At 43.6% G+C, this 25696-nt stretch overlaps 1 protein-coding gene across 1 annotated transcript; it reads left to right on the top strand.

Annotated features, from left to right (window-relative positions):
* Positions 1-15636: 15636 nt before the first annotated feature.
* On the top strand, positions 15637-22615 carry si:ch211-284k5.2. The gene is made up of 5 exons (XM_046036982.1): positions 15637-15729; positions 17865-17945; positions 18230-18348; positions 21795-21978; positions 22469-22615. The coding sequence occupies exons 1-5, from the start codon at positions 15637-15639 to the stop codon at positions 22613-22615; spliced, it is 624 nt and encodes a 207-aa protein (XP_045892938.1).
* Positions 22616-25696: the final 3081 nt, after the last annotated feature.

The raw sequence follows: 25696 nt of genomic DNA, 5'->3' as shown, positions 1-25696 counted from the left end.
AATCAGTAGCGTCAGTGTCTCACTGGTCGATCAGATTCTGTCCCATTTTTTAGGTCCCTCCAAATGTGACCAAGAGACACAGCTGTCTTTTCTAGCGTCACAACACAAAGTTGGTCCAGACGTAATCAGTTGCCTCCCTCCTGAGCAGTGACGTTGGTATAGGGGGACACAGATATGCAAGACAGGATGACCCAGGTACATAATTAAAATGTCCTCGTTTAAAAAGAGAGTAAAACAAATGCATTCCACTTGTGTTTAAACATTTATTTAGGCTACACAAATAGTCAACTCACTTAACGAGGCTGCCAATGAGTTCAAAGAAATAGGACTTGTTTTATGTGACATAAGCGATACACTGAAAGAGTTACTTAATAAATAGTGTTGTATTTTTATATTGCGTTTACAACACCCTATCACATCCACACATTAAGGTGACAAACATGTGATGACAATATACACTGAACAAAATTATAAATGCAACACTTTGTTTTTGCCCCCATTCATCATGAGCTGAACTCAAAGATCTAAGACTTTCTCTATGTACACAAAAGGCCTATTTCTCTCAAATATTGTTCACAAATCTGTCAAAATCTGTGTTAGTGAGCACTTCTCCTTTGCCGAGATAATCCATCCACCTCACAGGTGTGGCATATCAAGATGCTGATCAGACAGCATGGGGATTGCACAGGTGTGCCTTAGGCTGGCCACAATAAAAGGCCTTAGGCTGGCCACAATAAAAGGACATAGGCTGGCCACAATAAAAGGCCTTAGGCTGGCCATAATAAAAGGCCACTCCAAAATGTGCAGTTCCACCACACAGCACAACGCCACAGATGTTGCAGGTTTTGAGGGAGCTTGCAGTTGGCATGCTGACTGCAGGAATGTCCACCAGAGCTGTTGCCTGTGAATTGAATGTTCATTTCTCCACCATAAGCTGTCTCCAAAGGTGTATCAGAGAATTTGGCAATACATCCAACCGGCCTCACAATCGCAGAACATTTGTAACCACACCAGCCCAGGACCTCCACATCCAGCATTTTCACCTCCAAGATCATCTGAGGCCAGCCACCCGGACAGCTGCTGCAACAATCGGTTTGCATAACCAAAGAATTTCTGCACAAACTGTCAGGAACCGTCTCAGGGAAGCTCATCTGCATGCTCGTTGTCCTCATCGGGGTCTCGACCTGACCGCAACTTCGCACAGCCATTGAAGAGGAGTGGACCAACACTCCACAGGCCACAATCAGCAACCTGATCAACTCTATGTGAAGGAGATGTGTTGCACTGCGTGAGGCAAATGGTGGTCACACCAGATACTGACTGGTTTCCGGACCCCACCAGTACTGTGAAATTGCACATTTTGGAGTGGCCTTTTATTGTGGCCAACCTAAGTCCTTTTATTGTGTCCAGCCTAAGGCCCACCTGTGCAATCCCCATGCTGTCTGATCAGCATCTTGATATGCCACACCTATGATCTTATATTTACTCAACTGAGGCATCGAAAATGGCATCAATTTAAAAGTAATTTTTCCTCCTGTTCACCTTATTTATGAGAATAAATAGCACTGCATGGAATTTTTAATTAATGTGATTCCTGATTAAACTGTTTTTGAGGCGTTCTTTTGCAGAAACAGATTTCTCCGTTTGTGTTTATTATCTTAAATCATGGTTCTTTTTGTGCAAATTGTCTTAAATTATGTTTTTTATTGCGCACTTTAGGGAAAATCAATCAAACGGGTGTTTCTTTACTCAGAAAGGCTTTCATCTGTTTTGCAAATGAATTCATATAGTATTAAATTATATTAAGTTTTATTGTCCTATAATACTCTTGTTTTACACAATAGTATCCATTTCAAACAGTTTCATCCTTCTCATTTCTCCTCTTTATGTGCGTACGCATGGTTCAGAGTTTGCGGGGAGGAATGCACATTCTACCTATGCGTGGGAAGTGGCGTACGCACTTTTCAAGACCAGTTTTGTACGTACACGCCGTTTATAAATGAGGCCCCAGCTCTCTTTCGACTGACACACTGCTGATGTAAACAAAGTGCAAGAAAATGAACTGCTTTCCCCTCAAAACTTTTCATTTTGCCTGAGGAGGTGTTGCTTGGAAAGTGTGTGGGAAGAGAACTGACTGACTGAAGTGAATCACTTGCCACCTGAAATTAGAGAGTGGATCAATCAGGATTATGTTTGCGTGGTAATTTGGAGTGGCAGTTTGTCAGGATGACGTCAAGGACTTAGCTGCAGGAGCTCAATAAACACTGAAAGATCAGATTAGAGATGCACGTAAACACACACTCGACCAAATGACTCTAATATCAAGAACTCTTTTGCTAGAAACCATCAGACTCCATTGATGAAAAGATGTCGGACACAAAATAAATAAAAAATTAGCGTCTTCATTTCTAGTCACTGGGCATTGAGACAACACAGATCTCCTCTCTCTCTCTCTCCTCCACTCCCCCACAATGTCTGTCATCCTCTCTCTCTCTCGACTGTAGAGCATAACAAGCAAGACTTCAAAATAAATGGAATTCCCCGCGGCGTTTCATCACAGCAAGAGAACACACACCCACTCAGCAGCAAAACATAGTCAATTAATCCTACACACACACACACACACACACACACACACACACACACACACACACACACACACACACACACACACACACACACACACACAGCTGAAATCAAAGCACATGCAGTGTTGAGCAGCATACTGAACTATTCTTTGAAACCTGCCTCTGGTGTCCAGTTGCATCTGTATTCAGAGGAGACGCTGGAGAATGAAAATGAGTGGATTTTATATTCTAGTCATTTATAACCTGTTCTTTATTCAGAGAGGCTTCCACTCAGACTCACCAACATTACAATTTCTAAATCACAGTTACAGTTAAACAAGTGGAAGAGAAGTCAGTCTGAACATTTGAGGTGGGAAGTCCGCTCCAGCATTGTTTATTAGATGAGCGTCACAGGAACATTTATTTTATAATTACACTGAAAAACAGTTGAGGAGTGGGAGGAGCTTGAGAGTCTGCAGGTTCAAAGGTTTATTTTTCAATGTCATGTTCATGACAAGTTTAAACCGGTGGGAAAAACCTTTCACGTGGTGGCAAAAAGTCCGTTAAACCTGCGTTCTCTCTAGCAGCCAGCAGGGGGCGACTCCAGCGGCTGCAGAAAGAAGTGTGATTGTATAGAAGTCTCTGAGAAAATGTTTCTACTTGTCAGCTGATTTATTCCCTCAGTAAACACTTTCCTGATGAGTTTATGGTCTCAGCTGCTAGTTTCAAGTCTTCTTCAACACGGCATGATGTTCATTTAGTAAATTATGGTCCCGTTTAGAGGAACAGAGACCTGGAAGCAGGGGAGGCTTTAGGGCGGGGCTACAAGCTGATTGACAAGTCGCTACCATGGCGACCTGTCAATCAGGATAGAGGCAATCAACTATTTACACAAATTCAAGAAATCCCTGTTAATTCAGACAAATTACTGAGACTCAGGCTGCTGCATCCCGGTCAGCAACAGGAAGAATGTTTAATGATTCAACTACAATTCTAAAGTTAAAAAAATCACACCTACCTTTGCAGTTTTCACTTATTATGCCACTGTAGCTTTTTTCGAAAACTTGATGCGATGACTGTTGCCCTCATGGACTCGTCACTTTCCCGCCATCTTCATTAGCTGAAAAAGTAATGTGGGCAAAACCGCCGGAGCCTGTGTGGCGCTAACTTTAGCTCCTTGTGGGCAACATTTACAACGTTACATTTAAAAAGGGAAGCCGGGGGGGTTTCCTCCTCTCTTCCATACAATCGGAGGGCTTTGTTTGTGTGGCAGTGCAGCATGTGGGTACTTTCCAACTCTGAAATGTGGTTTGGTCGTCCCTTTATTTTCTTGCCTATCTTCAGAGCACATGGTGCACAAAAGTTGGATTTCAGTGAAGATGAGATGGTGTAAGGCAACAAACTGTTTCTGAGAGATGGACACCTAAAGAGGCCATATTCTGCTTTTTGGCATTTTCCCTTATCTTTATTGTGTATCTTTTTTGTCCACCCCAGAGGGCAGAGGGCCGATCGCTGAAAGCAGTGTCGGCCGATACCGATCACCGGGTCTATCTGAAGCCTTTTATTTATCATGTAGCATTATACAGTAAACAGTACAGTCCTAATTAAATAAATATACTAATTAATTAATCAGTCCTAACAATGTATTAAGTGTTAAAATTAACAAATGATAAAGTATCATGAAATGACAACTGTTTATTTTATTGCCAGGAAACATGGGCAACAAATTCCGCTCAATCTGTCTTAGAGACTTAAACCACAGCAGCCTTTGCCTGGTTACTGCGAACATCTTATAGCTTTACAAATATAGCTTTCCTGTGGAATAAACTACAAAAACAGAACAAACAGCATCTTTTTAAATTTACTACAACCATTAAAACTGCAACAAAAAAGGCTGTAGCCAAAATATTTAGGAGATAAAGCAAATGTAGCAAAAGGTTTCCGTTTTATAACGAAAACGAGTGTCTGTTAAACTCCGGTTATGGGTGGCGTGTGTCAGATGAGTTTCACATGATCGCTCCTGTATGTTGCTCCTCTTGTCTGATTGCTGCTCAACTCTCATTGTAAATGATTAACTGGATGGAACAATCCTGTCTGAAAAGCACTTTGGTGCTAGCTAGCTTTGAAAACTGCTGGGGTGTATTGCATCATCTGATCGGCTTTTCTTATCTGCCTTTTTACCGACCCCCGATAAAACTAGTTAAAGCCATTATCGGCCGATTACAATCGGTAGGCGATTGATTGGAGCACCCTAACCAAAGGGAGTTACCTTACAGAAAACAGTGCTCCTGAACTGCTTGAAAATAGCTGGACTTTTCTTCCCTAACTTTTCTGTGTCGCTATGTAACACGTGGCATTATGCTCGCCTAGCGGCTAGTGCGGTACAGCCTCAACCTATGCTTTATTAGTTGTGGATTATATTTAAAATAAACAAGGTAATGTAACTTTAAGTGTGGAGTTGTTCGTTATAGCTAACCCAGCTAAAGCTGTAATGATATAACCGGTGTTTAAGCTAGTTACACAAATTAATAACTTACCACGTCTCGCTCCAGTCTTGGTTGTGAAGCTGGTTCTGGTTGTTCTGCCCGAATGTCAGGGTCAGATTTGGACTCGAACATGTACGGCTGAACCGAATCCGCAGTTACCGGATAAAGCGGTTTTGTTTTGGATCACACTACCTTGCTTGTCAGGACCCACCCTACTCTGCTTCTGATTGGCTAGTAGTCCTTACCTAAGTACCGCACATGTGCAACTCCCAACAAAGATTGAATAGACATGAGAGGCTTCAACACACAGGGTGAAAAGAGGAGCTGCAGCAATTTACAGTCTGACAAAAATATGGTGTTTTTGACAAATGAAACCATGTAAACCTGTTTTGGTACAACCCCTAAATAAAACATGAATGAATGAATGAATGAACATAATATGACCTGTTTAACAGAATATTGATGACTAAATATACTCAATAGTACTGCAGCTAAATCAGCATCAAAATACAAGTTCAGTGCTAACCGCATGACGTTCAAGCAGTCAGAACTAAAGGTTGATTTGTTAAGCAGCTTCTTCCTCAGCTGTATAAAAGCCTTCCTCTTTAGTTTATTAAATCCCTACAGCCATCTGAGGGCAGCATGACAGATCTGTGTGAGTCATCTGCCGACTTTAATTTAAAAAGTACCGTGCCAAAGGGCAAAGTCAATATGTGGGATGGTCCACCGTGTTTACCTCGATTAAGCCAGCCGACAAACAGGCTGCTGCCAGAACTTCATGTTGATTATTTTCTCCTGATTTATGAGCGACAGTCCCAAATATTTCCAGTAGAAAAGCGCAGCTGCTACAAGTGGAAACAAAGAGCCTGTTCATCTCGAAAACACACTTAACAACATAAAGGCGGATGCTTTATGAGACTGGTTGGTGTGGTTCACTTCCTCATTCCCAATACAGAGCGGGACTCAGCTGCTTCCCTGAGCTTTTGTACTAATTGATTAGAGCTTTAGGCTATTCCATGGCGTCCTGTAGACGTTTGGAGGATTGGTAATGCATTGGTAATGCTAAGTATGCATGCTTGCACGTTTGGTGCGAAACCAGCGTAACTGTCATGATTCCAAGCGGACCACAGTCTGTAGAGGGACATCTGGTGGTGCAACACGTCCGCACATATAAAAGACAGGATAGGTCGATGGTTGATGTCTCCAAAACAACAATGCTCACAACAATGTGAGTGTTTTCAGTTCCCCGTGGACAGCAGCAACACAGGCCTTGAGGCCGATGTGCGCAGCTTCAAGGTTAACTTGTCGACATGCATACAATTATGGTTTAGACACGTCTGTGATGGTAAGGGTAAGAGTAAGGGGTCTTAATTATCTAGCCATCCACCCTACCCACCACCACCAAAGTAGGAATTTTGTGGTTATTTACATCCTACATCACAAGACTTCATTGTCGCTGCAAACTTTCTGACCCGAGTAGCAGCCCGCATAGTTAATGTTGGCATTCTACTTCCAGCCTGTTCATCAACCGTGCATGAAAACAATTCTTGAGAACTGAGCGAACCGTTATTTAAACATGAAACAGTTGTAAACCTTAAAACTAACCTCCTTCTGAGTCGGTGTTCTGGTGAAGGGAGAGATCAAACAGGCCGGTAGACAGAAGGTTTGAGTAGTGATTTCATGGTACTCTGGTAAAGTATTTTGGAAATACAGGTGTTCTCCGGGATGGAAAGGAGTTCTTTCCCCATATGACGGAGTTCAAGTACCTGAGGGTCTTGATTGTGAGATCGGGAGATTGACCGGAGAATCGGACTATTGCATTCGCTCCTGCCCTCGCCTCTGGTCATGAATGCTGGGTCATGACCACAAAGAACGAGATTGCAAGTACAAGCCGCCGAAATGGGTTTTCTCAGGAGGGTGGCTTTATTAGAGACAGGGTGAGAAGCTCAGTCATCCGCGAGACGCCGCTCCTTTGTGTCAAAAGGAACCAGTTGAGGCGGTTTGGGCATCTGGTAAGGATGCCTCCTGGGCTCCTCCCTAGGGAGGCGTTGCAGGCACGTCCAGCTGGTAAGAGGCCTCGGGGAAGACCCAGGACTAGGACGAGAGACTATACCTCCACACTGGCCTGAGAACGACTCGGGGTCCCCCAGTGAGAGCTGGTCAATGGGGCTTGGGGAAGGGAGGTTTGGGGTCCGCTGCTGAACCCGCAACCCGACCCTGGTTAAGCGGTTGAAGATGGATGGATGGAGAAGTTTATTTTGATACACTTTAAACTTAATTTTTATGGATTTTTGCTCTGATTGTGGGTAATGCAGGCACCAGGCCCGGATTATCCAATTGGCATTCTGGTCACGGGTCCACAGGGGCCCATGCGCTCAAGCGCACTTGGGGCCCATGCCAGGAATCAAGTGGACTGTGGGAATATTTGTCGTAGTTCAAACTAAGTGAGAGAAGTGGTTGTAGTAAGACAAATGAGACGGAGGAAGAGGAGAGGGAGGCTCTTTACTGAGACGTGCCATCTATTCAAACAGAGCCAGGAAGAGAATCCAGCGGAAGAAGTTGTGGAAGTTGACGAGCAAGGTAACCAGAGACCAGAGGAAAAAGTTTAGAGAGTGTATCCCCTATTCACCACCCACAGGTAATATATTTTTAGCTTTGCCTTTATACTTTATTCAACTAAGAAAATGTATTTGTTGGTATTTGTTTCTGCGATCGTGCATGAGAAAAGCACAGAGCACGGTTATTATGTTAGCATTGCTTCGCCGCTCATCTGTCACTGGGACTGTGAACCTAAACTGGTGTGACGACCATAAGGAGCAGTGGCGGTCTGGCCAACTGGAGATACGGGACAAATCCGGTTTGCAGAAGGTTGAGCGATCACGGGCCAACCCCCCCTTCTCCCCCGGCCTGGTGGTCTATTCCATATGAACGTCTATGCCGCCCTTAGCCCCGCCCCTTCGGTCTCACTCACACACCACAGTGACACTGACAGCTACAAAACGAGCTACAACAGAAAATGAAAAAGCAGAATTCAACTATAATGCAAGTAAATGTAAAAAAGTAACCGACTTGTTCTGCAGTAGCACTAGTACCAGGGCCACAGACGCTAAGACCGGGAAGAGGAAGATGCCACAGCCCTGTTCACGGTGAAAGATTAGAGACACAACAAAGCCACAGATTTTTTACTAGGCCTATTAAAAATTGTATCTATGCAGAGCTCCCCGGCCTTTCTGTGTGGAGTTTGCATGTTCTCCCCGTGTCTGCGTGGCTGTTCTCTCCGGGTGCTCCGGCTTCCTCCCACCATCTAAAGACATGCAGGCTAGGTTGATTGGTGACCCAGAATTGTCCTTAGGTGTGAGCGTGAGAGTTGTTTGTCTCTGTGTGGCCCTGCGATGGACTGGCGACCTGTCCAGGGTGGACCCCGCCTTTCGCCCGATGTCAGCTAGATAACTTGGCTGGAAGCTGTGTTAGGTACACCTCACGTTTATTTACATGTCCTGTCTGGTTTGGACTGTAACTGCAGACGCGCAGCTTGCATTTATTTTTAGAATAAGTTAAACGCTGTCATTGACATTAGTGCTCTTTCACTGATAAACATTGCATTAGCTTTGTGGCTAATTTAGCAATGAGCACCTGTTATCAACAGGGGAGTTACAGAGCGCCCTCTGGTGAAACTATGCAACACAGATCTGTCTCTCCGTTTCTTTTGTAATAAACTGGAGGTGTTTCCAACAAATAATACAAAATGTTGATTGTGCGCACGTGTTGGGGGGTCGGCGGGTGGGGGCCCCACAAGACATTGTGCTCAGGGGCCTCTGACTTCTAAATCCGGACCTGGCAGGCACCAGGTTTCGGCCTGGAAAAAGAATGCGTGGAATAAAAAAGATCTCTGGTTCTGCTGCATGTGATTGTGATTTTTTTTTAACTGTCCATCGTGAGTCTGATGATAAATCAGTAAAGGACTCTTAACAAACAAACACCTGGCAACACGGTGGAACTTTAAGTTTGGATCTCCTGGATGTGAGATTGGACTGAAGAGGCTTCACTGAGGCTACAACTAACTGAGTTTTTGGTTTCACACCAGCCACACCTGCCAAGAAACACAGTCCTCTTCAGAGCGAGAGGCTTGGCTCGCAGCACAGTTTTCTCCCTCAGTTTAACCGGAGCTGACGGCTTAATAAAAGGACAAAGCAGTTTGTCTTTCGTCATTATTTCCGTCTCTGGGCTGCAGTCTTCACGGGGAATCCCTCCGTACTCTTTCTCTCAGCAGAGCTGGGAAGTTTAACTCTGGTTACATCCAGATATTTTAATATAGACGACATAACATGGCTGTTTATTATATTATGATAAATTAAAGATAGGATGAAGTTTAGTTTGAATTTGCATCGTATTTAGGATCAGAAACTCTACACAGACGCTAAGTAGCAACAACAACAGTACATAAAGTATAAACTATGTAATATGAAAGTGTAAGATTACATGTACTCAAATACTTGAATATTTTCATTTTATGCTACTTAATACTTCTACTCCACTACAGTAGAGCCCACCTGAGGAGGGCCATCAAACGAGGCCCAGGATGTGGTGGAGGATGGAGGGGAGATGTGCCATATTACAGCATCCCTCTAACTGTCTAATCAAGACGGTTTTTTGTTCTGTCTTTGTATGTTTACAGTTCACCTAGATCCACCTCTGCCCTCTCCATATCAGGTTCTCTGGGCGCTACATTACGCTCACCTGTTCCCGTTCTCGCCTGCCCGCTGAACTCTGTCGGCGGAGACAGACGAGGGAGAAGAGAAGCTCAGGTGCCTTTCAAGCAGCCGTGTGCTGAATGTAGCTCGTCATTAGGTGCGTTTGACTTCATGCGGCGCTGCGCAGCGCTGACTTATGGTGATGCATGCTGGTTAGAAATTGTGTCTGACTTTCGCCGGCGCAGCAAAACATCACCATGTCACATGACATTAAAACCTCACGGGAGCAAGGCGGCTGCAGGCGCCGAGTCCGACGTCTCGCAATGCCTCCCCGCTGACAGGAAGTGACCCGTGCTTTGTAGTAACTTTTACTAGCGGCCAAACCAGCGGCTGTAATACGGTGGATCAATATATTTGACCGCGACAACCCGAGCGAAATGACTTGTTTCACTATCAGAATATGATCCATTTGAAAAGGCCACCAGCAGCACGGATACAATGTTACCCCCATTCACGTTAGCGAAGCGCTAAACCGGAAGTTAGCCTGCTCACCCGGCAAAAGTCAACACAGTGGACGCTGTAGCGCTACCGGCGACTAGCGTTTGGAGGTGTAATTACAGCGATGCACAAGTATAAATGCACGGCTACGTGCGCTGCCTACGGCGTAGCTACACACGTAAACCCGACGCAGAAGTATAAATCAAGCTTAAGCTCACATAGGTAGAATGTGTCCGACTTGATGGCGCCGTTTTTATAGCCCCCCTCTGCAGTCGTCTGCAGCTCATGTTAGACTATAAAGTCGGCCGCAGTCATCTCAAACGCACCTAATGTCAGTTTCATGAACAGTTTTCTGGCTGGGAGACATTTACACTGGGGACGCTGGGAACAGGCCAGAATCAGAATGTCTCCATCACTTTTTGAAAGCTTTTGTTAAAAATGTTCTGAAAAAGAAGAAATGTTGAATAACAAATGTAACAATGCGCGATAAGAAAACATGCAATGCAACTGAAATATGGAAGAAACAAATGTGCGTAACAACAAGCTGCTGATTACTGCATTAGATTCCATTATATTTTCTAAGTTGAATTGTCGCGTGCCACCTTAATTTTGTTTCTCTTCATGTAAATAAAGACATTTCCACCATAAATTGGTACTGAAATTAAGTGTTTAATGCTCAACGTCTTCTGGGGGAGGTCCCCTAGAGTCCCCACTGATATATCTCGCCTTTTTCTTGTGTCTCACACCTCTAATCTGAGCCCTTATGTCTTCACCACTTCACAACACAAAGTGACGACCCCAGTCAGGAAACTTTTGAAATGTTGAACTTGTTGTTCTGCATGAATGTTTATGATTATAACAAGTTGGTAGTTAGCATTAACAAATAGAGACTAACTACCATGTAGAGCATTTTTCTGGCACAATTACTATACTATAGTACTATATACTACTATATTTACAATTAATATACTGAGAGGTGTTTCAAATATTTAGGCTGTACAAACACCTCTTAAAAACATATTACATAAAAACATATAAACTGTTAATATTTATTAAAGGGCTGTTGGATTAAACTACATTGGCTTTATCAAGGTTTACCTAATAAACTGGCAGGAGAGGTTGATGCATTTAATAATACTGAAACGGGTTAGTTCACTTACATACCCGCCGTTTGTCTGACAGGCCTTGTACAGTACAGAAGTCATCTGTGTCACGCACGTCATTAGTCATTAAGCAGTCTTCAACACAAACAGGACATTTCATCTCTATGAGACAGTAATCGTGTAGGCTACAGTAACTTCTTGACTCCTGGGTGGACAGGTGTGCTTTTACTTTAAGAAATGAAAGAAATAGAAACCTTCTCAAATGTAAGCAAGCTCCTGACCAAACAGGGCAGAGGTTAGAGGGAAATTATATTCTGGGAGACTCCAACAATTATTTCAGACAATTCATATTTCAAATACAGTTGGATAAATATTAAATATTAAAAACATATACAGAAGTAATACATAATAAAATAATTTAAAAGTTTTATTTTTAAAAACAGGACCAACGCACCTTACAAAGGAATGAGCAAATGAATGACAGTGAAACATCCTCAACATGCTGGTCCAGAGGCAAAAAAGAATATAAAATATTTAACATTAATATGTTCATTTGTTGCAGTCCTTCCTTTTCTTGTTATGTAATACAGAACTTTTAAATACTCTGTAAATTGCCTGGGTTGAATTTCAAACTTACCGCTATTTATTGGAATCCGTTATTGTCTGTACTTTGTATGTTGTGTTAATTATTGTTCTGTACTGGGATTTTTAAAGATGTGGTTTTTAATCAGCCTGTGAAGCTGACGACAAATTTCCACCCATGTTGACAATAAAGACAATACAATTTAGAATTTATAAGCACGTTTCTGGAACAGAGACAAAATCTTTTATCCCTTCAGCAATCAGACTCAAACTCCCTGTAGGGCCCTTTATGGGATTTTAAATGTACACATACTATTTACTGTATTGCACATTACATTTTTATTATTAATTCAGGTTCTGGGAGCACTGCCTGGTTGCATGTTGTGGATGTTGTGTGTGTCAAACATGCTGCTCTTAACTATCTGCCCATCCAGGGATTAAGAAAGTTGTTTGAACTTGAACTTGCCTCTTTCTCCCTCCCCAGCTGGCTGGCGCTGGCTTCTTCTGCAGAAGGGGCAGAGGCCGGCGTGTCAGGATCCATTGCACAGTTCCACTGCCAGGAGGCAGCACTCCCCTTTACCTGTGGGCGGGTCCCTAAGCTCCTGAAAACAGGGTATTTTACTACACGGTGAAACCAGGGACGGACTGGGAGTAAAAAAATGGCCCCGGACTTTGATCCAGACCGGCCCACCAGAACGATCCACCGCATACTCCAGCATGGCCAGGCCCAGCCTCTAACACAACCACTTAGCAGCATCACAGCCATTGATCACTATGGCAGGAGGCCTGCTACTTTACAAAAGGCTGCAGAACACACACACAATCCGTAACCAGCTATGGGGTCACCGACGGCCGGACCTCCGTATTTACAGGTAGACTTTAAAAGCCACTGGTAACAAGCTCAACTTAAATAAAGGCTTTAGGACCATGTGGTTGTAGCTGATTACACCGACGCAACCCTCATTTCAAGTTGAAAAACTGTTCATCGACAGAGAATAGTTTTGGCCGATGGGTGAAATAGGGTGAAGCACTTCCCCGTCAAAAGAGACGCTGTGCGCATTTACGCACGAGCCACAGCAGCATAACCTCATATTTAAATCTCCCGACAGGCCGACAGGATTATCCGGGTCCAATGTTAAATAAGATCGATCTCACACACAGTCCAGGGTCATACAGAGACAATGTCCGGAGGCCCACGGGCCCTGAGGTTGGCCGGCCCTACCGGGATTTGTCCCAGTACTCCTGTTGGCCAGACCGCCACTGTGTAAATCTGATTGTTTAAATGTATTCAGTCTCAAAGTACACGTTATTTCAAGGACTTCTACATCTGTGATGGTGTCTGAGTTGGGTTTCATATATGGCAACAAACTGAAGCAGAGAAACAGCTAACCTTGTATTTGTCCTTCAGGTTGTTCCACTTCTTTTTGGCTGTTCTGTTTGCCATTTATTTCCAGGCCAGAAGTGCTAACAAAGTCCCTGTGCAAAACAAAAACAAGGAGTGACACACGTCAATAAAAGATTCATCATCATGGATGGAGACGGCCCAGATCTGGCTCCGACCTTTCCCCAGACATACAGGCAGTGATACAAGCACTCACAATCAAAACGCACACCCATCCAGATTTGGCTTTATTTTGCCCTCCGCTGAACAGGCTCGCGTTAGGAGTTTATTAGAGTTCATGAACTACTTTATATCCTTACATTTCAGCTGGCTTTGTAGTCAAAGTCAAAGTTTGTCACTAACTTCAGGAATCCTTAACAGTTGGTCGCGGATTGGACAGCTCAGTCTGCAGACTGATACCAGGAAGGTCTTCATTTAGCAGGTAATTATTAATCAGAGGAACTGCTGCTGTCCACCAATCAGTGTCCAGTATTATCAAAACGTTGAGCGCATTTAGTTAAAATTTTTAATTAAACTAAAAAAAGGTTTAATAATATTCTTATCCAAATATCCAGATGTTTAAAAAATAAGATGATGGAAACGATAAAGATGAATGTTTTAATCATCCTCGTCATCGTCACCGGAGAAACGTCCTTATAGGTCGATGATGCAGCAGCTCATTATGACCTGCCGTCAGAAGAAGTCAGGTGACGTAAAGAACAACAGAGTCTGTGTAAGGAGGTGGGGTGAATGAATCAGTCAAATAAACTCAAGACTTTCACTCAGGAGGCTGAGGTTCAAGACCTGTGTGAAAGAAAGTTAAATTTGACATGTTTTAAGTTAATGTACTTACTGTACAAAAACCACCATCGTTTCCTAAACACAACCAACTGGTTTTGTTGCCTAAACAAACTACCATATTTTTTACAACATTTTCTACGAGTTAAACCTCATGTGACTTTTGACACGTGACTTAGTAAACGTCGGTACGCCTGGACTGATACGGGAAACACTCATATGTGTCGTTATGGGGAACAGTCATATGTGTCGTTATGGGGAACAGTCATATGTGTCGTTATGGGGAACAGTCATATGTGTCGTTATGGGGAACAGACATGTGTCGTTATGGGGAACAGTCATATGTGTCGTTATGGGGAACAGTCATATGTGTCGTTATGGGGAACAGACATGTGTCGTTATGGGGAACAGTCATATGTGTCGTTATGGGGAACAGTCATATGTGTCGTTATGGGGAACAGTCATATGTGTCGTTATGGGGAACAGTCATATGTGTCGTTATGGGGAACAGACATGTGTCGTTATGGGGAACAGTCATATGTGTCGTTATGGGGAACAGACATGTGTCGTTATGGGGAACAGACATGTGTCGTTATGGGGAACAGTCATATGTGTCGTTATGGGGAACACTCATTATGGGGAACAGTCATATGTGTCGTTATGGGGAACAGTCATATGTGTCGTTATGGGGAACAGACATATGTGTCGTTATGGGGAACACTCATATGTGTCGTTATGGGGAACAGTCATATGTGTCGTTATGGGGAACACTCATGTGTCGTTATGGGGAACACTCATATGTGTCGTTATGGGGAACACTCATATGTGTCGTTATGGGGAACACTCATATGTGTCGTTATGGGGAACACTCATATGTGTCGTTATGGGGAACACTCATATGTGTCGTTATGGGGAACACTCATGTGTCGTTATGGGGAACACTCATATGTGTCGTTATGGGGAACACTCATATGTGTCGTTATGGGGAACACTCATATGTGTCGTTATGGGGAACAGTCATATGTGTCGTTATGGGGAACACTCATGTGTCGTTATGGGGAACACTCATATGTGTCGTTATGGGGAACACTCATATGTGTCGTTATGGGGAACACTCATATGTGTCGTTATGGGGAACAGTCATATGTGTCGTTATGGGGAACACTCATATGTGTCGTTATGGGGAACACTCATATGTGCTGTTGGGGCTTTCCAACAGACACAAACTGGACGTACGATGTTTTGGAAAATGGTCTTACATGTCGTTTTGGGACACTTTAACAATCGACCTATTTTGCGGGTTCAGGTCTGAGGACGAGCTGAAATGAATCTCAGGTGTGTATCAGTGTGTGTGCATGCCTCGTCAGTTCAGTAATAATTAATAGGAACCTTATCTGGCTGCAATGAGATAAAGAGGGATGCATCTCCATGGCGACAAACCCCCAGCCCGGAAAACACACAAAACACAGACCTCCTGCTGGGTTAGGCTGAGAGTGTGTGAATGAGTGAGGTTAGTATCAGAGGTGCAGCATGCACAGGTCCTACCAGCCGTTAAAGCCCGTCACCAACCGCTACCTGCAGCAGCGATGGGACCAGAACAACTACGAAAACCACCGCAGGAAGGTAGGAGGATGTAGCACAGCAAACGTTCGTTCAGCAACCCTCCATCAGACAGGACCAGCAGTCCTCCTGATGGAGGGTTGCTGAACGATTGGCTTCCATTAGAGAAGGAGTCTGGGTTTGGAGGGCTGATGGAGGAGCAGAGCGTTGGATTTGTTATGGTGTTAGATTTTTGGTGGTGTGAGCTGGAGTTGATATCGTGATGGATCAGTGGGTCGAAATAGATTCGATGTTATATTGGATTGGAGAAGGAGAGCTGATGGAGAATTAAAGGTTTGAAGGATTAAACATATCCACATCATGTACGGGATGATCCCATGTCTAATCCTCGCTGCGCTACATCTGTGTAATTAGAATAATTCACACTAAGCACAGAATAAAAGAACAGAAACCCCTTCTCAGTTGCTTAAAGCTACATCAAAACAAAAAAACTAAACACAATATTTGATAAACTCTTACTTTAGAAGGTTGTTGCGGTGAACTTGTTGCAAACAGGTGTTTGTTTACACATCCGGCTGTTACAGAGCTGTGTTTAGCCTCTTTTTCGTCACTGGTACCAGCTCAACTTGCCTCAACTCGACCCTACTCGACTTGGTTTAGGCCCGCCATCCTCCGTTTTTCATTGCAGATAGTGCCCAGACATTGTACCCCCTCGATGTAGCTGGTCGTCAAAGCAACGCCACACACAACTGCTGCAACGTAATGTTCAACGCAACTCGCACACACCAGCGACGCACAGACAGCTGTATCTTGATTTAAGTTAAAAGTTTCAACATTACTCAGAATGTAAGGACAGATAAGCGGTTTGAAAATCTTACAGCTGTGTTTTCCTTGAGTTGCTGTGTTGGCTGCAGCGGTGTGTGAGTGTGACTGGCCGCCAGCCCGTTAGCTACCCCCGGCGGCATTTGCAGATGCTCCTCCACTCCGAAAAATGTTCAAGCACATTTTTGATCCGCCATCTATTTTTCGTGCCTATATTCGAAATCTACAGTTGATTTCTCGCCTCAAAGCTTCTCAGAAGTGGATTTAGTGATGAAATAACGTATGAAAACTGTAAAATATAAAGCTTTCTGCGGCTGGCCTCTGTCAGGCGCGCGCAATGATGATGCAGTGATAAGTGACGATTCTCTCTGACCAATCAGCAGTCTGCCGTGTTTCACGTCACATTTTAGAATCGACTCAGCTCGCTTGGAACCTCGACGGAGGTGATACGAAAAAAAGTACCAGATAGCAGGAGCTGCTACCGTGAGGTGGAAAAGGCGCTATTGTGTCCAATATTCATTCTCCTTTAAGCTCAGTTTTTGGTCTCCACCAACTCCTGAGAAAAGTGTCTGGGTGCATCCCAATACAAAACTAGCATACCATTTAATATGCCCTGCCTGTCCTCACCAGAAAAAACAGCCGTACAGGTCGATGATGCAGCAGTTTACTACGACCCATATCTATGTTTTTTGTTAGGCTGCAACCTCTAGTGGCAGAAGAAGTCAGGTGACGTAGGATAAAGTCCGACAAAGTCCACATAAGGAGGGGTGGATGGACGAGTCAACTAACTCAGTACTTTCACTCAGGAGACCGAGGTTTGAGTGCCGTGTGAAAGAAAGTCAAAAGGTGACATGTTTTAAGTTGACGTTTTGTAGATGACTTGTGTCACGTGACTTACATAATGTACTTAATTTACTCAAACCCATTTTCCTAAACCTAACCAAGTACTTTTGTTGCCTAAACCGAACCAAGATACCACCATTTCACATTGTTTACCATGTTTTAAACGTCATGTGAAGGCCAAATACAGTTTGACAAAAAGATACCAGGGGTTCACACTGCATCCGTCGCATTTTGCAGTCTGGAAGCCAGTATGCTTTTCTGGTTGACCCACAATCCTTTGCGCAGCACGAGTATGATCAAGGCAATGTGATGACAGAGTAGTCCCAATTGTATGAATACTGCACACAACAGTGTGTATTTTTTAAGAGCAGCTTTAGTGCGTATTGAAAGTAAAATAAAAAGGATACTATTTGAATACCTCGCAAATTTTCAACATATTTTACATTCAATAGCTGAGGGCAGTGGAACAGAGGATAGCTTATCTGTAGATTTGGCTGCATCCACACTGCACTTACCTGTGTTTACCTGTCCAGGTGAGCTTGGCCCTGCCGGTAGTGGACAACAAGGGCATGAGGACACCAGCTCACGTGCAGCTCAAACTGAAAAAACTACAGGTCAGTGGACACACACACATTTTAGCTGATGTTTTTACATGCGAGAGGACAGTACCATCATCACATTCATCATCTCCTCTAAAATAATACACGATATATACATATGTTTACGGTGACTTCATTAAACTGATCAGTGAGTTAAATCGGCCCTGATGGTTTGGAAGTTGAAGCCTTTCAAAGCTGACCCTGCAGATGTGATTTTGACAGACAGAGGAGGGTTCAGCCCCGATCTTTGTGGAGTCCAACATGTCCTCTGTTTTAACTCGTGGCCGTCTATGATTCAGCTGCAGGATGAGCGGCTGTCCGTCATCAACAGAGACAACCGCCTCTTGGCCTCCAAACTGGCCGACATCGTTTGCTCTCAAGGCCTGGTGGACCATCAGAACCAGTACCACCTGAGGAGGTAAAAACCTGGTTCCTGTTAGGGTTTAACATGTCCTGTCACACTATCATAATCCGACTTTATTGATCCCCGAGGGGAAATAGTTACATTTGCTAACTTTGCACATCAAGGTAGTAAAGGAATGGATGTAATAATGGAAGTTGGCAAGTACAAAATATAAAGAAATATCCAAATCTAAAAATACAAAAGGAGTGTGGAGACAGTATTTTAAAATATTTACAGAAGTGTAATAATAAAAAGTAGTAGTGAATAAATAGGAATAGTACTACTAGAGTTGACGTGGAATGGATTACAGATCCTTAAAAACATCAGTATTCGGACAGGGTAACCAAAGTATTAAAACAGATAATATTGCACACTATGTGAAGTAGTGCACAACAAGATCCAGTTTTATGACTGAGTCTGAATGTCCGACACTCCGAGGGAGGAGTTAAATAGTTGTGGTGCTCTGGTGCATTTTGGAGGGATGAGTCTTGCACCGAAAGCACTCCTGTGTTTGACCAGCGCTTTATGGAGCGGGTGGAAGTCCAAGATGACGTGTAGCTTGGACAGCACCACCAACAGAGTCCAGCTCCACCCTCATAACAACACTGGCCTTGCAGATCAGTTTGTTGAGTCTGTTAGTGGCCACTACCCTCAACCTGTGGTTGTAAAGTACTACTACCTCTTTGTAAAAATACTATGTTACAAGTAAAAGTACTGCAATGAAAATGTTACTTAAGTAAAAAGTATAATCAGGAAAATTTGCATTTAGTATAAAACTAAAAGTACTCAAAGTACAAAAAGGAAGTACTCTGTGACTGAACAAAATTATAGGCAACGCTTTTGTTTTTGCCCCCATTCATCCTGAGCTGAACTCAAAGATCTAAGACTTTCTCTATGTACACAAAAGGACTATTTCTCTCAAATATTATTCACAAATCTGTCAAAATCTGTGTTAGTAAGCACTTCTCCTTTGCCGAGATAATCCATCCACCTCACAGGTGTGGCATATCAAGATGCTGATCAGACAGCATGGGGATTGCACAGGTGTGCCTTAGGCTGGCCACAATAAAAGGCCTAAGGGTGGCCACAATAAAAGGCCACTCCAAAATTTGCGGTTTCACTGTATTGGGTGGTGCGACCACCATTTGCCTCACGCAGTGCAACACATCTCCTTCACATAGAGTTGATCAGGTTGTTGATTGTGGCCTGTGGAGTGTTGGTCCACTCCTCTTCAATGGCTGTGCGAAGTTGCAGTCAGGTCGAGACCCTGATGAGGACGACGAGCATGCAGATGAGCTTCCCTGAGACGGTTCCTGACAGTTTGTGCACAAATTCTTTGGTTATGCAAACCGATTGTTGCAGCAGCTGTCCGGGTGGCTGGTCTCAGACCATCTTGGAGGTGAAGATGCTGGATGTGGAGGTCCTGGGCTGGTGTGGTTACACGTGGTCTGCGGTTGTGAGGCCGGTTGGATGGACTGCCAAATTCTCTGAAACACCTTTGGAGACGGCTTATGGTGGAGAAATGAACATTCAATTCACGGGCAACAGCTCTGGTGGACATTCCTGCAGTCAGCATGCCGACTGCACGCTCCCTCAAAACTTGCGACATCTGTGGTGTTGTGCTGTGTGATGGAACTGCACATTTTGGAGTGGCCTTTTATTGTGGCCAGCCTAAGGCACCTGTGCAATCCCCATGCCTATGTCCTTTTATTGTGGCCAGCCTAAGGCACACCTGTGCAATCCCCATGCTGTCTGATCAGCATCTTGATATGCCACACCTGTGAGGTGGATGGATTATCTCGGCAAAGGAGAAGTGCTCACTAACACAGATTTTGACAGATTTGTGAATAATATGAGAGAAATAGGCCTTTTGTGTACATAGAGAAAGTCTTAGATCTTTGAGTTCAGCTCATGATGAATGAAGGCAAAAGCAAAAGTGTTGCCTTTCTAATTTTGTTCAGTGTGTGTGTGTATATATATATATATATATATATATATATATATATTTATCAAAGCTGCATTTTCTTCCATGACACCCCCCTCCCCCCCCGAGGTTTTTAACATTGCAATGATGAAGCCAGTGCGCCTTGTTGGACCTTTAAATAATTGATGTGAGAAGCCCTGCTCTGTTACGTTGCTGAATTATTGATCTGGACGTGTGATGTGTGATGGTGGTGACAGTCTCTGGTATTTCTCTGCCCTCAATCGGGGCTGTAAAATCTTTCATCTTGACAGCAGCTGTGAAGTGTCTCTGAAATCTGTTATTCTGTGACTCAGGCTACCTGAAAGCAGCAATAAATCCACTTTCACAACCAGAAACAGTGACACCTATAAAATGATTGGGAAAAGAAAGTGTTATTGTTAGTATTAGTTATTGTAGTGTTAAGTGTTATTTGTTATTACAAACATACTCTCTTGTGCTGAGTCAGCTGACCTATCAACATTACTGTCATCAAACTTAAACCTGCTGCAACTTTTTGGTCGCTTGTTTTCAGGAGAAACAAAAACTCGGCTGAAGATACTAGAAGACGTTTCGCCTCTCATCCAGGAGGCTTCTCCAGTTCTGACTGACTCACAGGGAGTCCAAACTGTTTAACCTCTGTGGGGTCGTTATCAAGATGATCGATATCGTTTAGTTCGTTAGTGCTCCTGGCTGTTGGGATGACAGTCGTTGTGGTCGCCTCAGGTCAAGACTCAGCAGTTTTCTTACACCTGAAGGATAAGGGACAACAATGTCTCTTTTGAGGACAACAATGTACTTATTTAAGACAGGGACAACAGATGGTTTGAAAGAGGAGTCAAGGAGGCCATTTACACCCGAGTGGAGAGACCAGAGGTATAATGGTCCTCTTCTCTCGCTCCTTTGTGGAGAGCATATTAACGTTTTGTTCCATTGTGTTGTATTTTTCATGGTCAGTAAGAAAAACGAACTGAAACAAGATAAGTCATTATGTCCCGTAAGATTGCCGGACAGCAGCAAAACTGGTCACTGACCAGTAGATATATTTATTAGTCCTTTTAGAAGTTCATAGTGTGTCATGTTAGTACGTGCGTTCATTAGCAGGGCGGCCGTGGTGGAGTATACGGTGGACCGTTCTGGTGGGCCGGTCCAGATCAAAGTCCAGGACCATTTTTTACTCCCAGTCCGTCAACGATATCCATCACCTTGCTAACGACCCCACAGAGATGAAACAGCTGGGACTCCCTGCCTGTCAGTCAGAACTGAAGAAGCTCCACCTCGCTTTTCCTTTTTCTCATTATAAAAGAAATGGAGCTTTATGTTCTTTAGTCCTCAGGTTTCTCATCTCTTTATCTTTGGTGTTGACTTTTCCAACAGACGACAAATGGAGGCGGTTTGCCATCAAAGTGTATTTCACATAAATGTATGCTGTGTCCATACGCCTCTGCCCGTCCGTTGATCTTCCGCCTTTCACTCCTCTTCTGCTGTGTTTCCTCCTCAGTCTGAACGCTGACAAGAGGAGGGAGGAGCTTCTGCTGGTCAGCCGTCAGAATCAGGCTATCTACCAGCGAATCACGTCTCGCCAGTCAGAGTACCGCCGCCAGCTGTGGCTGGATGACTGGGAGAGGGCGGAGCATCGGCGGGACGACATTTCCCGATACTCCCGTGGGCTCGCAGATAAACAGGTGAGTCCAAACAGGAAAATATGTGACGACATTATGATTTCCTTCCAGCTTTGAATCTGTAAGGTGGTAAAATTCATAATATCAGACTGACATCGTGCAACAAGTGTAGAGGTGCATTATGGGTAAAACTTTTACAGAATCTTTAGGAAGATCCACCAAAACACTCTGCAGATAATCCACTGAACAACATTTTTACATTAAGAGTTCAGCTTTGAGAATTGATTCACCTCCTATTCAGTTTTCTTCACACACACCACAGAGTGAGTCAGACAGCAGCGAGAACCACTTAGAGGATTAAAGCGAGATACAAGATGCCGGGTGGACTGAATGAAAGTGGCTCTCACAGACTCATAAAGAGCCTGTGGATCGATCTTCAACAACCACAGCGCCGCTTCTCCGGCCAGGCTGTTGTGTGTCAGTAATAATGCACATGGAGCTGGTTGAACCCCGAAGCAGAGGATGTGTCGTCATCAGTGTTGTGTGTTTGCAGAAGTCGCACAAGAAGGTGAAGTTTGCAGCCGTGGAGGACGGCGACCGGTCGACACAGACGGGACCGGCCGACACCGACCGGACTCACACAAACAAGCACAGCAAATTAGACAAACTTTCCTCAGCTAACAGCTTTAATAAAAAATGACCCTGAATGTGGCTCATATCTATGCAGATTAGATCATGGAGAGCCAAAGATTTGAGGGTCAGAGGGTGAACCTGTAGTCTGCCGGCTCCCCGCGACACGTGGTCGGCCATCTCTGAAGTAGAGCATCAGTTAGCACATGTCAGCATTGAAACTGTACACATGTTAAAATGCTAACATGGTTCAATGTTGCACACTAGTGGTTCTCAAACATTTTCTGTCACACCCCCACCCTCCTTCAGAAGCCAAAATAAGTTCAAGGCCCCCCCACCAAAGTGTTTTTTAGCAATCAATAACAATACAGGCGATTGAAATAAATAAGAATCATTTTGGCTAAATAGCATTGCTAGCATCAGGACACTTTTGTTTTATGCTAATAACTTCAACTAGGTTTTTTTTTATTCTTACAAATTATTTATTATTCTTTAAATGATATAATTTTAATTATACCACTTTCTTTTAAGCATTTATTTTTATTCTATTGTATGTACCTACTTTTTATTTGATATTTTTTTCTTATTCTTGCTTGTATGTAGCTTTATGTGTGTAAAGTAGTGCTGTCCCCGACTAAGGGCCCGTGTCCTCCAAAGCGTTTTTTTGCCAGCTGAAAAGGCCACCTGCTGTTCTGAAAACGGCCAGCAGGGAGCGCTAGGGTACGTTTTGGAGGAGCAGTGTTTTTTTTTCGAGACGCTGTGGTTGCTATGATACATTTCACTGTGTACTTGTGCATGTGTGACAATAAAGCTACCTATGAACCCTATGAACCTAATTTCCGTGGAGACGATGTGCTGCAACAAGGGTAGCCTACTTAATTTTACTGAATGTAAAAATGACACCACAAAGTATGTAGGCCTGCTGGCTCTGGCCTTTGCTCTGCATGAAGAGGAGGCTGAACACATGAGAGCGCAGACTGTCCGTACGTGGGTTCATGAGATTTTGCCGGCGAGTAGGCACATCGTCCAGAGCGGAAAAGACGCTCAGCGTCCTGACCAACTTTGAAAAACGCGGCGCTCCCATTGCAATGAATTGAAAAAAAGACGCTGGCTTTGGTGGACACGGGGGCTAAGGATTTACACTCGAATCAGAATAGTCAAGTCCTGTCTGTAGTCGTCGAATCATGTGTGTTTTTGTGCACGGAGATTGTGAGCCAAAGCTAAACTGAGGCATATTGTTGACCATTTTTTCTCTCTCTCTCGCCTGCCATTCTCCGGTCTTGTGTAGAGTTTTTGCCGTACTGCACAAATGCGTGCACGTCGCGGTTCCCCGCGGGTTCATTTCAAGTAGCCGGCTGTTTAAAAACGATAAAATATTCTTTGTGTGGTTCATCAACGGTGATAAATGATCCAAAAGTCCTGCGAGTTGCGAACAACTCGGCACAACACTAGTGAAGCTGGAGCTCCGTCTCTTCAGCAAGTGTTCCTCTTCTGCCACAGCACACATACACGCTACGCCCGACCCAGGGTTAGGTTACAATTATGGATTTATTTACGCACTTTAAAAACATTTATACAAAGTTTTTTTCTTTTTACATGTTTATTTACAGCATTAAACATTTAAATGTGTGTTGTAACAGGCTGTATATTAACTTATTGGGAGAAAACTGGCAGTTCTGTGTAAAATCAGACGTTGAGCACCCCCATATCGCCAAAATGGCGTGATCCTTGTTTCACTGCGAAGCTTCAACTGTGAGATTGACAGTCGAATCAGGCTCCGCCCATCGAAGCATCGAATCTTTGACTATTCGGGGTCAGACCTGATGTAAAGCACAGTGAATTGCTTCCATGTACGAATTGTGCTTTATAAATAATTTCGCTTTGCTTTTCTGTGTCACCACATGAATCATATTCATGCAAATTTAGATCTGCTCATCATCCACGCCCCCCCTCCCACTGAAGTAGCTCTACGCCTCCCAGTTTGAGAACCACTGTGGTAAACTAACTTCATGTCTGAACATTAGCATGTGAAGATGCTAACGTCTTAATGCTTTATTGTATTTTACCACCTTTGTCCAGACTGAAACATCTCTTCAGGATGGATTGTGATGATTTCATGTTCCCTTCAGGATGAACTGTAATAATTTCTCGTGAGCATCATCATCCGGTCACCCTTCTGTCCTGACATACCCACAGTCCCTGCTGTACTTTGTATTTACTGCCAACGAGCAAATAGTTACTCGTCCTGTTTTGAGTTATGTGACTGTAAAAACATATCTCCTATTGGTATTCATAAAGTGATCTGTTAGAACTAAAGGTTTTAAGCATAGAAAAGACATCTCTCAGTGTGTTATCTTTCCAACAGTTGCAGCATGCTGTAGCGCCCTGTGTCCTGCAGCCGTCAGTGTTTGTCTGTAGATTTTAAAATGTTGGAGGTGTTTTTGTGGTGTATGCTTATTTAAATGCAACAAAAAGCTGACTATGAATAAAACTTCTATCGTATCCTGATATTTGGAGTCACTTCTTATTTCCCTTATTGAATCTGGTGAAGTCGTGTTTGGAGAGGAACATTAGATGGTGTGCCTCAGACTGAACCACCTGTGCATCTGTGAGAGTGATAAATAGAGTTCTCATATTACTTTTGTGCAGCCCACTTCAGAGAGCACAGATCATTTCAAACCTACTGAATATCTATTTGCATTTAGTAGACCTCAACATATAAGCCTCGTGCTGTCTCCCTCACTAGGTGGCAGTAAATACATGTCTTTGTGGCGTCTTCTGTGGTAATTGGAGCAGAGATGGAGGCAGCGAGAAGATTAATGACTGCTCTTAAAAGGAGAGAAAAGAGTTAAATGAGACGAGCTTCATCGCGCAGCTCATTTGGTTCCTATTATCAGAATCTGATTAAACACAGAGGTCGAACATGTGCTGGACGTTCTGCAGAGACACAACAACAGGGCTTCACATGCTGTCATGTCTCATTCACAACATATATTCTGTATAATTTAACATATGCATTAATCATTCAGTCAATATATGAGCTGCAAAAATATAATATCATTATTAGTTTAATGGGTTAAAACTAGGAAGAGATTTGCGATTTGAGACATTTTGACTTAATAACATTTTGAAATACGATGTATCGGATATA

Source organism: Micropterus dolomieu, linkage group LG22, assembly GCF_021292245.1.
Source record: "Micropterus dolomieu isolate WLL.071019.BEF.003 ecotype Adirondacks linkage group LG22, ASM2129224v1, whole genome shotgun sequence".
NCBI classification, from domain to species: Eukaryota; Metazoa; Chordata; class Actinopteri; order Centrarchiformes; family Centrarchidae; genus Micropterus; species Micropterus dolomieu.
This window is presented reverse-complemented; position numbering and strand designations above follow the sequence as displayed.